The sequence below is a fragment of the Cervus elaphus genome, chromosome 24 (genome assembly GCF_910594005.1).
Source record: "Cervus elaphus chromosome 24, mCerEla1.1, whole genome shotgun sequence".
NCBI classification, from domain to species: domain Eukaryota; kingdom Metazoa; phylum Chordata; class Mammalia; order Artiodactyla; family Cervidae; genus Cervus; species Cervus elaphus.
In genome coordinates, this window is record NC_057838.1 from 24,566,644 (window position 1) to 24,579,652 (window position 13,009).

At 45.3% G+C, this 13,009-nt stretch overlaps 1 protein-coding gene across 1 annotated transcript in view; it reads right to left on the bottom strand.

The window, feature by feature from the left end:
- Positions 1–3,406: 3,406 nt before the first annotated feature.
- Positions 3,407–13,009, bottom strand: part of SCN10A (sodium voltage-gated channel alpha subunit 10) — an 87,742-nt gene continuing 78,139 nt past the window's right edge. Inside the window, exons 26-27 of the mRNA XM_043885628.1 lie at positions 7,907–8,177; positions 3,407–5,097 (exon numbers count right to left, since the gene is read on the bottom strand). Coding sequence (XP_043741563.1) covers positions 3,836–5,097; positions 7,907–8,177 — 1,533 coding nt within the window. The 3' untranslated portion in view covers positions 3,407–3,835. The remainder of the gene's footprint in view (positions 5,098–7,906; positions 8,178–13,009) is intronic.

The following is a 13,009-nucleotide window of genomic DNA, read 5'->3' on the forward strand; positions in this document are numbered from 1 at the left end:
ATGCAAGAGATAGAAATCATACTAGTGCTTTGAGGGAGTTGTATTGCCGCAGAAACTTCAGTCCAGGGAAATAATGGCCCGTGATTGCGCAAACCTTAAGACAGCATGCAGGGCTCACTGATAACCAAGAGAAAGTACAATAAGCTGTCCATTCCTTAGAAGAAATTGCTTCCCAGTGCTCCTGTCTCAAGGGAGTAGGAGAGAGGATGAGGAAGGCTCCCAGAAGCAGGACCAAGAAATCACTCCCTTGTCAAGGCCAGCAGTACCTGCCCCCGGGTATACTGTGGGCTGGCACTTCTGGATCTGGTTTCTCTTTTCTTAATAGAGATTGTTATTGAAGTTAACACATTTATGCTATACTACTGTCTATGTGACGGCTTCCCAAGTGGTGCCAGGTGTAAAGAAGCTGCCCGCCAATGCAGGAGACATAAGAGACACAGGTTCGATCCCTGGGTGGGGAAAATTCCCTGAAGGAGGGCATGGCAACCCACTCCAGTATTCTTGCCTGGAGAATCCCATGGACAGAGGAGCCCAGTGGGCTATGGTCAGTGCTGCTGCTGCTAAGTCACTTCAGTTGTGTCCAACTCTGTGCGACCCCATAGATGGCAGCCACCAGGCTGAGTGCTGGAGTGGGTTGCCAGTGCCTTCTCCGCTATGGTCCATAGGGTGGCAAAAAGTTGGACACGAATGAAACAACTTAGCAAGCACGCCTGGTCTGTGTGATGGCTAGCCTTTGGGGACTGGGCCAAGAGGAGCTAACTTTGGACTGTTTAAGAAGGACAAAGACTAATAGTGTTAATTTACTTTGACATTGTTCTTGGTGCTGGGGATACATCCAAGAGCAAGTAGAGTCCATGCCCCCACAGGGCTTACATTCTAGTGGGAAAGACAGGCAATGAGCAAGTACATATATAACATCTCAGAGGGTGGTAAATGCTGGATGGGGCTGATAATTAGATGGGTTGGTAAGGGAAGAACTGAAGAAAGTGTGGGAGTGAGCAATGTGGATATAATGGCTGAAGGAAAAGCAAGTTCCAAGGGTCTTTGTCCTGAGGCAAGACTATGCCCAGTGTATTTAAGGCAAAGCAAAGAAGACAGTGTGGCAGAAGCATAGAGAGTTGGGGTGAAGATGAGGTCAGAGAGGAATAAGGGTCAGATTATGTAAAACATGGTAATAATGTTTACTTGGAGAACATAGAAGCCACAGGTGGATTTTGAGCTCCGGTGGCTGTTTGAGACTAAACTTCTGGGGACAAGAGTAGAAATGGGGGACCAGTTGGAAGGCTATTGAAATAATACTTGTGAGAGATGATGGTTCCTTGAATAAGTTGGTAATTGAAAGTTTCCTTTCTCTAGAATTTCCTTTTCTGTTACCTTAGAACTCCTAATCCTTTAAAAAATCAGCTCAAATAATCCACGTCCAAGATAGAAATGCCACAATTCAAAGCAGCAGATAGTAAATACTTCTGTGAAAAGGGAAGAGAATCCAACCCAAGATATTAAAAAAATTTAACTTGTGAGCTGTATACACACAGAAAAGTGCATTAGATATATATGTTTAACTTGACACATGGTTATAGAAACAATACTTGCAAAGAGACCCAGCTAGGTGGGAAATCAGAACATTGCCAAAGACCTAGTCACAAATGCCTCCTTTCCCCCATCAGTAACCTCTACCCCTACTTTCATGGACTAATTCCTGCTTTTCTTTATGCATCCCCAAACAGTATATTTAATTTTGCCTGATTTGAACCTCATAAAATCATATAGTATACATAGTCTGGTGTCTGTCTGGCTTCTTTCACTAAGTATTATGTCTTTAAGATTCATCTATAGACTTGTACAGGGCTATATCTCATTCATTCTCATTACTGCATAAAATTACATTTAAAGAATACACCAAAATTTATTAATTTATTCTACTGCTGCTGGACATTAGGCTGTGTCTAATTTGGGTCTATTATGAACAATGATAACAAGGAATCTTGTTCATATCTCCTAGAACTTGTGTGCATGGATTTTTCGAGGTTTCATACCTACCTGTGGAAAACCCAAGTGATGAGTATATGTACTTTAGTAAAGTACATAGTAAACTCTCAGTAAAGTTAAACTGTTTTCCAAAATGCTTATGCCAATTCGCATACTCTAGCAGTGCATTAAGCTTCCTGTTGCTCTGTGTCTTTGCTGACACTTGATATTTGTTACAGATTCTAAAAGTTTTACAGATTTGATAGATGCATAGTGATATAGCACTATGGTTTTAATTTGCACTTCTCTGATTACTAATTTGGTTGTGTGCTCTTCTATTAATAAATAATCATCTTACTAATCTGCTTCTGTGGGTGCTTGCAAACCCCAAAAAGCATTTGGAAAGCCTCTTTGGTCTTTGATGGGTCAACTGTGATAGGGAAAGGAGAGTGAGGCCCCAGGAAATCTGTGTCTGTGAAGCACATAAGCTGGACCAGTCTTTAGGTTTTGTAACTGAATACCTGGGAAATTTTATGAAATGATCAAGCACATATCAATGAATTGACCTGATCCTTGTCTCATCATGGCAGAGAATGTCCCAAGAGTTAATAGAAGATCACAGCTGTCATTAAGAGCCTTTATGTCCTATGCCGTCACACAAACTTCTTACTCTCTTTCATCTCAAGACCTGCCATGTGCTCTTGACCTGAATATCATCCTCTGACAACCCTTACCCCATCCACTGCATAAGTCCAATGAATCGCTGGGGGATTAATTCCCATTATGCCTTGTGCTTAGAGCAGGGCCTGTCAAATAATAGGTACTTAATGTCATTTGTAGGATGAATTAAACAAAGCATTGGCCTTACCTTTTATCTCCCAGATCATCTTTCTCAAAATGTCTCTTTTCTTTCACTTATACTAATTATGGAGTCCTGGCTGGAGGGGAATGTGAAAACCTTCCTCCTTAAAGTCTATGAGATGTCAAATAGGCTCTGGAATATATTCAAAAACTGCCTTTTGGCTAGACAGTAGAAAGGTCTGGCCATTGTTGCCTCAGAAGAGAGTGTTTTCTTCATCTCAATTGGGACAGGGCATCATTGAGTTCTACAACTTGAAATGCAAGGACTACAGAGACTATCCATTTTGACTCCTGCCACCATGGGGAATGAGGTTCAGAAGTGAAAGAGTTTGGCCCAGGTCAGCCAGGCGAGCAGTGGAAGAATTGGCTAGGATGAGAACAAGCTCCCAGGACAGTGCTCCTTCCTGTCTGCCCAGCTTTAGCTGCAAATTGCAAGATATCGGGAAACTTGAGAGTGAATGAGACATGATTTATGACACATCAGTGTCACATAATTTTTTTAAAATGATGTTTTAAGTTATAACATTGGTTTTGACATATCTTTAAAAATATTAATTTTAATGGATAGCTCAGAGGCCTTTCATGACATAGACCACAGGTATTATCTTAGGCCAGAGTAGTTGTCTGGCAGCTCTCAACATGCAGTCATGCAAAATCCTAAATAACACTGCCAATCTCTATGTGCTGTTTCACAGAAGACAACCTTGGCCCTTTAGCAACATCCTTGCCATATATCTTTGAAAGTTCTGGTCCTGAGATGTTTGTCTTGGTAAAGATAAGCTCTAGTCACCATCAAAATAAAAGGACCAGGGACATTTTCTGGAAAGTAAGGGAACCCATCATCTGATACTGAAATTGAAAAAGGAAGTCACTGTGGAGAGGCCCTTGGCTTCTGACTCCCGTTGCTGTGTGAGGGTTTCTCCAAAGGTGGGTACCAACTGCATCCCTGCCCAGCTGTGACACTGTGACTAGCGGCATGCTTTAGTGAGTCGGTGTTGGTAAGTTATCACGGAGCAGCGGACACATCAGAACTGGACATGCCCATGCTGGAGGGTCCACATGAGGGCCCAGTGGCTTCTTTACTGACAGCCTCCCCTTCATTTTGCATGGAGCTAGATGTGCTCAAGTTGACTTGATCACTAAGGCCTCTAGTGACACTGTCGTAGGATGGTGGGAAAGATGTGGTGGAAGCAGTTTCAGATTTGTCTGGGAGCACACAGTTTTCATTTGCTATGAGCGCAGCAAAGCCTTCATTGGAGAGTGATGCTGCCTCCTCCTCAGCCCTGGGCACCCCTGCAGGGCTGGCGATCGTCCTGGAGCGGTGCCGCATGTAGCTCCGATAGGCCTTTTGGATGACAGTGGCTGAAATGTCTTCTTGCTTCCATCGGAGGGTGGTTGCTATTGGTTCATAGGATGCTTTTGAAAGATTAGTTGCCATAAATTTCTCCTCCATATTTGCCTTCAGGGAATCCAACTCCCCGGATTCTCCCAGGACATTCTTGGTGAAAGCAAACAGGATGTCCAAACAGTGGATCTTATCTCCAGGGACCAAGGGCAGGTCCATCTGGATTAATACATTCCGATTGGGTTTTGGGATTCTCAGGGGGCCAGACAGGGTGTCTGCGAAGTCTGAGAGGGCAGAGAAGGTAATGAACTGAGTGGCCTCTGGGTCAAACTTCTCCCACGTCTCGTAGAACATGTCAAAGTCGTCCTCACTCAGGGGCTCTGTGCTCTCCTCTGTGGCCACATTGAAGTTCTCCAGAATCACTGCAATGTACATGTTGACCACGATAAGGAAGGAGATGATGATGTAGGTGGTGAAGAAGATGATGCCCACAATGGGATTCCCACAGTCCCCTCTGGTGCTGTTGTTGATGATCAAGTTGGGGTCGCAGTAGGGGGGCCCTGTGTTGAGGATGGGGCTGAGGAGCCCGTCCCAGCCCGCCGACGTGGTGATCTGGAAGAGGCACAGCATGCTGTTGGCAAAGGTCTGGAAGTTGAACATGTCATCGATGCCGGCCTCCCACTTGACACTAGCAAAGCTGGCCATGCCGAAGATGGAGTAGATGAACATGACGAGGAAGAGCAGCAGCCCGATGTTGAAGAGGGCGGGCAGGGACATCATGAGGGCAAAGAGCAGCGTGCGGATGCCCTTGGCCCCGCGGATCAGCCTGAGGATGCGGCCGATGCGGGCCAGGCGGATGACGCGGAAGAGTGTCGGGGAGAATAAACTTCCAAGTGAGGTAACAATCGCAGAGAACACCAGGCCTTTAAAAGTGAGAGAAGATGGTCTGATTAGTACTTCCAACCATGAGCCCTGACAAAGTTGGCTGTGATCACACCCCCTCATCTCTGCCCTGTGTGGACTTTCATGTGAGCATCTACATTCAAGCACTCTGGGCCCTCTGAGCCTGGCACAGTGGTTGGCCTAAAGTAGGGGTACAGTAAGTGTCCATTGCATAAATCTGTCTCCTTCGAGTCAGCCTCACCCTTCCTACCATGTTCTTATCTTTCCCTACATCCAGATACCTTGCTAGTCAACCTCCATGGTTCTGCTGTCTGTTCAGCTGGAGGTGACTGCATCTGTTCCACACGCTGACAGTCCTTTGTCTGTGACACAGACCTGGCTCTCCCGTGAACATTCAGCCTTCAGGTCATGCCTGTTCTTCCACCCTGGTCCTATGCTCTGTGAGAGCCGGGACCCTCTATGATTCATATCCTTATCTCCTACTGCGAAGATTGACTCAGTTCCTGGCACATGGTCCTATGGATAATTGTACAGAGCCTGGCATAAATTATAAGGGGCCTGAGGAGTTGGGCAACTTGCTGACAGCTAAAGCAGAATGGCTTTGAATGGCCAGCTGTCTGCATAATGGCTTTTATTTGTTTCTTTCATTTCCAGCTGTGTTTGAACTCTGTGTTAGGGCCCAGTGATGAGTTTCTTTAGGGTCAGTTACAGCACCTCAATCCAAATTATGAACTAGAGTTTGCATGTCTCCTTATGTGATATCTAACTCAAAGATTTGTCTTGGGGACCTGAAGAGGCCGGTTAAGACCACCAAAGTTTAGGCAAGGCCTGTAGGTCATACAGGATTCTAAACCTCTCAGGAGAAATGGTGAGGGGGTATGGTAGAAGCTCGCTCTCCTTGCCAGGGTGCCCTTGATCCAATTCTCCTACTTGCCTTTTTGTCATATGAATATGGATAGTCATGTTAGTATGTTGGAAGGAAGAAGGAAATGGGAGGAGAACTGGGAAATAATTATAATTTTGTACTATGACATCTTTATGAAAGCCCCTCTCTCAAAGTCCAGTTTAACTGGGGCATTTTCCCATAGTGTGAGATACATTATGTGCTTTTATAATCTACTAAGATTCTGCCATCCACCTAGTCTACCTCTACAAGGGAGAATGAGTCTTCATACTTGTAACAATTAGATACTCCAAACATGTCTTATCGGTGGGAAGGAAGAAAGGCAGAGAGGACAGAAGCATGGCTGATGGGTTCTTGCACTTGTTTTCGAGCTGTCTTTTCTGCCAGTGATGGGTGTTGCTGTGTAGGTCAAAGGAACTAGTAGTTAAGGTGGCCCCAGGATAGAATGTTGCACTTTGTGTATCTTTTATTGCTATAGAACTGATATGGGAAGTCACATAAGCAAGCTCCCTTCTCTAATATAAAATAAAAAATGGCTTTCACAGTCTCTCACTTTGGAAGGAAAACAAACAAAGCAACCCTCCCAACCCCAGAAAACCCAGCAGTAATAGGAAAAGAAAACAAAACAAAAAATAAAAATAAATTTCAACTCCCCAAACAAACACAACCCAAGGATGTGGTTCAGCACCAGGATAGAGAGACTGATTAAGTGCTGCCAGGTTGTATTTAGAGGCTATTAGCTCTTGATGGTAAATCAATGGAAAATTAAATCTATAGCTATGCTCTGACATGAAAAGTAAGCAGGTCATGATATAACAGGTCAGGATATATTTATAATGCAAAGTAAACCGAAGAGCTGACTCATTGGAAAAGACCCTGATGCTGGGAGGGATTGGGGGCAGGAGGAGAAGGGGACGACAGAGAATGAGATGGCTGGATGGCATCACCAACTCAATGGACATGAGTTTGGGTAAACTCCGGGAATTGATGATGGACAGGGAGGACTGGCGTGCTGCGATTCATGGGGTCGCAAAGAGTCGGACACGACTGAGCGACTGAACTGAACTGAACTGAACTGAAAGCTGCTGTGCTGGGGGCCTTTATAGGGCTGAACTTTGGCAAATCACATCAGCTCCACCTTTCACAAACTATATGACCTTGTATAACTTCCTTAATTCTGAAGCTCCATATTAAATGTATAAAATGACTATAGTAAACTCCTTCCCAGGGCTGCTGTGGAGATCCATGGATCCCAGCCCAGTTCTCAGAACTCAGCAAGCACTCAATTATATGGTGGCTCCATTACCCACTTGAGCCTCTGACTCCATTCATTTTCTCTGAATGCCATTGACCCCCAAATACTGGGCCTGTCATTTAACAACACCCAGACTAGGTCATAACAGCGTTGATCTCTTGGCATTGGTCCCTTGACTTTTCTGTCACTCATATTCCCTAAGTGGACAGTTATACAGAGAGTTAATTCCAGACCCTTGACTTAAGAATCTCCTTTGAACAATCTCCTTTTAGTCTTTCTGCACTCTTCTGGCAACCACCTCCTTTTCCAGAAAGTATTTTATGACTCACCTCACACCACACCACCCACTCTCTGCCTTGAAGGCCATAAAGATAAGACCCACTGGAAACTCCATCATCTTAGATTCCCTACTGCCCCCCGCCCGCCACGTTCTGACAATGGCGGCTGGAATACCCTTCAGGCATCATGGAGAAAGCCAGTGGAACCTCTCACTGGGAGGCCCAGGGGCATTTTAAATCTGCTGCTCTTGCAAAGCAGCAAATACTGGACTCCTCTAACATACAACATAGGTTTTTAGAAGTTTGTTAGTTGTCCCTTTGGTTTTGAAAGACCAGTCAAAATGACCCCAAGCAGAGGCTGGGTGACCCAACCACATGCAATGTTCACTTACTCCCAATGGAGAGGACCACGACGACGAAGTCAAACACATTCCAGCCGTTGGTGAAGTAGTAATGCCTCAAGGCAAACATCTTCATGACACACTCTCCCGTGAAGACGGCCACAAAGAACTGGTTGATTTTGTTCAGGACTTTTGTCTTTTCTTCACTCTGCTCATCAGTCTCCACCATCATGGTGATCATGTTGAGGCAGATGAGGACCATGATAACAATGTCAAAAGTCTGCCTGGTCACGATGTCAAAGACAAAACCCTGGTACTTGTTCTGAGAAAACAAGAGATGGGACATCAGGCCTTTGGGCAACATAAACCAGGGATCTGGAGAGGCCATGTTCTTTACAGAAGGGTTTTTTAAAGTCTGTCTCTTTTGTCTCCCTCACACTCCACATCCTGACAGAAGCCAAGTCCTGATCTTCTAAAATCTCACTCGTGGTTGGTTCTAACTCAGTGCCTCAATTCAAGTCCTGGTTGCCACTCCTGGCACCATAAAATCACCAGACACTTTGTCCTTGTCTGTGCTCTTTCCTCCACTTACAGTGCCCTTTCAGTCCCTTCTCTTGGCCATCTAAATCCCCTTGAGTGATCTATCTCCCTTAATCCCCACTTCCCTCAGGGAATCTTCTTGAATCACACCATACTACATCATTTCATCCCTTCTTTGGCCCCCCTACCCCACCCCCAGCCTTTACAAGGAGATCAAACCAGTCAATCCTAAAGGAAATCAGTCCTGAATATTCATTGGAAGGACGGATGCTGAAGCGGAAACTCCAATACTTTGGCCACCTGATCTGAAGAGCTGACTCATTAGAAAAGACCCTGATGTTGGGCAAGATTGAAGGCAGGAGGTGAAGGGGATGACAGAGGATGAGATGTTTGGATGGCATCACCGATTAAATGGACATGAGTTTGAGCAAGCTCCTGGAGTTGGTGATGGACAGTCCATGGGGTCGCAAAGAGTCAGACACAACTGAGCAACTGAACTGAACTGAACTGAACAGCGTTTACAGTCAGTCTAGAGTTCTAGTGTTTCATGTATACTTCTGTTTTCTACTAGAAAATAAGCTCTTTGAGGATGGGGTCATGTCCTATTTAATTTTGTGTTCCTGCAGTGCCCTGCATAGAGCAAGAGTTCAAGAACTTCTTGAAAAATTATTGAGAGTCAAGTCAAGTAGTGCACATGCATACAAAGTCAAGTGCAGTGGTACAACTGATTATTATAAATGCTCTTTTTATTCCTGGGTAGATGTCTAAGCAGGGCACGGAGTCAGGTCTTGGTTATTTGCTTTCTTAGAGGGAGGCAGAGTGGCCTGGATGACCAAGAGATCATTTTGGGTAGAGGCTGTTTTTATGGCATTAAAAAAAAAAATTTCCTCGTGTGGCCCTCTAGTCTTTCCTGCACTGTTAATATCTTACTGCTCTGTGAGTTCTTGATTCCAACTTTACTCTCCTCCCTCACCTTGTCTTGGACACTTCTGAGCTCTCTGGAACTCACCTGCCTTGATCTGCAAACTTCTCCTCTTACTCACTGACTGCTTATTCTCCCCACTCCACAGACCCCAGGGCTGGGGACAGAGCTGAAGTCCCTCTAATTCCTCACTGTCACTCCCAGACCTTTGCTCCTTCTGTGTCTCATAAAACCTCTCCTCCTCTGACACCTGCATCATCAAGTTAGCCCACCTTTGCCCCCTCTTCTTTGCTACCACTTACCTACATCCTGATCCCTCTGCTTCATTACTGATGAGTGAGACTCGGCCACACTTGAGCACTCTTGGCCATTTGCTCTCAGTTCCTTAGCTAAATCTCTAATGATCTAGCTTTTCCTTAGAGAAAAATCTTGAACCTCACGTCTCTCTCCAGCTACCAGACTACTTCTCTCCCCACTTTCACAATTAAATTTCTTGAAAGAGTTATGTGTAGTCACCATTTCCCATGCACTCCTCAGCCTCCTCCAATATAGCTTTTGTCCCCATCCTGTCGCTAAAATGTCTCTTGTTAAGATCTCATAACCTCCATGATGCATAATCCCAAAACACTTGTTTGACATCATTTAGCACATCCTCCACCTTGAAACGCTCCTTACTTGGTTCCTAGCAGGCCTTACTTCCCCAATTTTTTTCTTGCCTCTCTGGCTGCTCTTTTTTTGAGTCTTCTTTACTCAGCCTTGAGATGTTAGAGTTCCTCCAGGCTCAGTCTTAGGTACCCTTTGCTCTTCACCCCATTCTTTCTTCCCTAGCAATTTCTCCAGCCTGTGAATTAACGTGTGTGTGATTTTTGCTAATTGTTTTCCTGCGTCACTGGACTTCCATCTCTGTGAGGGCAGGAACATCTCACTGCTCTATCCCCAGTGTCTGCGTAGTACCTAGCATGCAATAATAGATGATTACTAGATAGATAAATGAATGGATAACAGAATGGACAACTGAATTACACTTCAAATAGAATTATAAAGTCACTCCACTAGGTTGATTACACTTAATTCTGTACAAGAAGGACTCCTGACTTCCTGAACGCATAGTATGTGCAGGGCTCTGCATGAGTGGCTGTGAAGGAGAAAGAAACCTGTAGTGAGTCTCACAAGGGAGCTCCCAGGAGCTGCGAAGCAGGCAGAGGGGAGAAGGGCTGTGATAGAGGCTGGTTCCTGCTTTCTGCTTCACAGTGGGGATGGAATGCTACCCTGCAGAGTTTGAGCAAAGAATCAGACCCAAGTGGGCCTGGCTCCAGGCATAGCTGCTGGCTCATCTTTTCTGGGATGCTGAGCCACTAGTAGTTTTTATTTCATCACTGAAAATGGTGAAAAAAAAATACAGGCCCATTCATGACTTCTAATGAAACAGAGCAGGCAACATGACTAAGTTCTGGACATCATGTTTGTCTTAGATACTCAGCTGCTGGGGAATGGTGAAGCTTTCTAGCTGCTCTTGGCTTAGCTTGTGGGCAGGGATCACTTCTTTGCAACCCTCGGTGCTCTCAGAGATGATGAAGTGGGTGACTGATGATGTGATATTCTGGAGCCTATTATTTTCTTATAAAGTGGAGTATATGAAACCTACTTTTAGTGATTTCTGTAGTAGGGAATGTTGTAGAATAAAATTCACCAGTCTTGTGGAAGGTTTTGTCTTTGCTATGATGAAGCATAAGATTTAGAACTTGGGCTTCACCTGAGGCAAGGAGTACTATGTACATGCATGTGTTGGAGGTCTGTTTGTCATCCGAGGTTGGCCCTGCTATGAACTGGCACACATGCACCTGTGGAGCAGAGTCCTACACCAATGCGCACCTTACCTGACCAGCTCCACTTGTTGGGACCCCTTAGGGAAGAAGGTGGCCAGTCCCGTGCCAGTAATCTGGTGAGGATGAGGCAGGACCTGGGAAGGTGAGTCTTAGATGGGAGCAGGCATTTCTCTTTGGGCTTGGACTTCTTTCTTGGCTCCAGACATTGTGGAGGGCAGATGATCAGCTTTGTCCCAGTGGGGGGTGGGTGCCAACGTGTCACCTGCCATATGGGTGCCAGCCAGGAGATAGGATGGGCCAAGGCCTGTGGGTCCTGGAGGCCAGCCAGATGCAACTGCTGCTCGGGTCCTGCTCTGCCGGCTTCCCTTTTGGCATCCCTAAGCCTCAAAGTCTTGCTCAAATGTTCCAACCCTGCCTCAGCTATGCTGAACGGAACAAAGGAAAGAATGTTGGCCATGCCTGGACCAGAATATTAAGGAGAGAGTCACGTTCCTCCACTAGAGTTATTAGTGTTGATGGTTAATGATACACCCCTCTCCCATCTAAAGGGATGAGTAATGTCAGGAACTCAGCTGGGCTATGAGGTCTTACTTTTCTCACCCACGTGGAAGGCTTCCTCCAGTGCCCCCCTTGGAGGACCTTGGGGTTGGTGCACACAATTAGGAAACATGATGATTTTGTTGTAGGTCTTCCTGCTCAACCACTAACTTCCACCCCTATTGCACTGTCTGGAATTTCAACACTAGATTACTACCTTTGTATTGAGACCGCACCCTCTCCATGGTCCCTTTTGGAAATGAAACACACTCTGTCCCAAGGAAATTGTCCTCCTTGAGAGGAGGAAGCTGTGATGGCATGTGGGATTGGTTGATGAGAGGGGAGAAGCTGAGATGTTATAGAGAGATGGAGCAAGTGTGTAGGGAGAGGTACCCCAAGCTGTCATGATTTTACCAAGGGTTGCCTCTAGCAGAGAACACCTTGCTGTCTGTTCAAATGTGGATTCAAAACCAGTCCAGCCATCAGTATAGACTAGCAGGGACTCGGCTGCTTGCTTCTCAGTAGGTCTTAGGAGCCTTCTCCTGTAACCCCTACTTGAGTATGATTGCCTGGGCTCAGCCTTTCATCTACATCTTCTAAGTTTGAACTTGTTCATTAGACATTGGAGGGATATTCGCTGAACTTTAGGGACTCACTTCAGGCTAATTCAACCCCAGTTATCTTGATCTTACACTGGATTTGGAAGGAAACCCCTGCCCCTACAGAGATCTGAATGTCCTCTCACTCCCCACTGTAACACATCTTATCAGAATTGAGAGTAGTAATACATTTGTGATCACTGTTTCCAAGTAAAGTGTATGAAAGATCACAGCATTTTTCCCCTCCTGTAAATGTTTTTAAGACTTTGTGCTCATTAAGTTTTTAGTAACTTATGCAAACCCCTGCCTTGATTTAAAAATCCTAATGCCTTGACCAACAGAATGTATATTTCCCTGATTCATTTAGGAAAAGACCTGTACCTTTGCTGAAGTCCTTAGGCTTTGCCCTTGTGTGGGGAAGGGTTAATGGGCTTGAACCATGGATCTTAGTGAACAAAGGAATCAAAGGGGAGTATGGTGCTAAGCTTTGGTCAGTCTTTAAACGCTAAAGTGGGATAATTTTTGGTTCCTATTGTGTCACCTGACCATGACCGTGACTAGGCCCAGGATCCCAGGAGGGCTGGGTTTGGCCATTTCCTCTCTGTCTGCCTGTAAGCATAGGGTGGAATATGATGGTGAGCCTGGAGATACATTGCAACCTACATCATGACTCATAATCACAAACGTTTCATCTCAGGTCTTGAACCATCCTTAATATCATTTAGCCTAA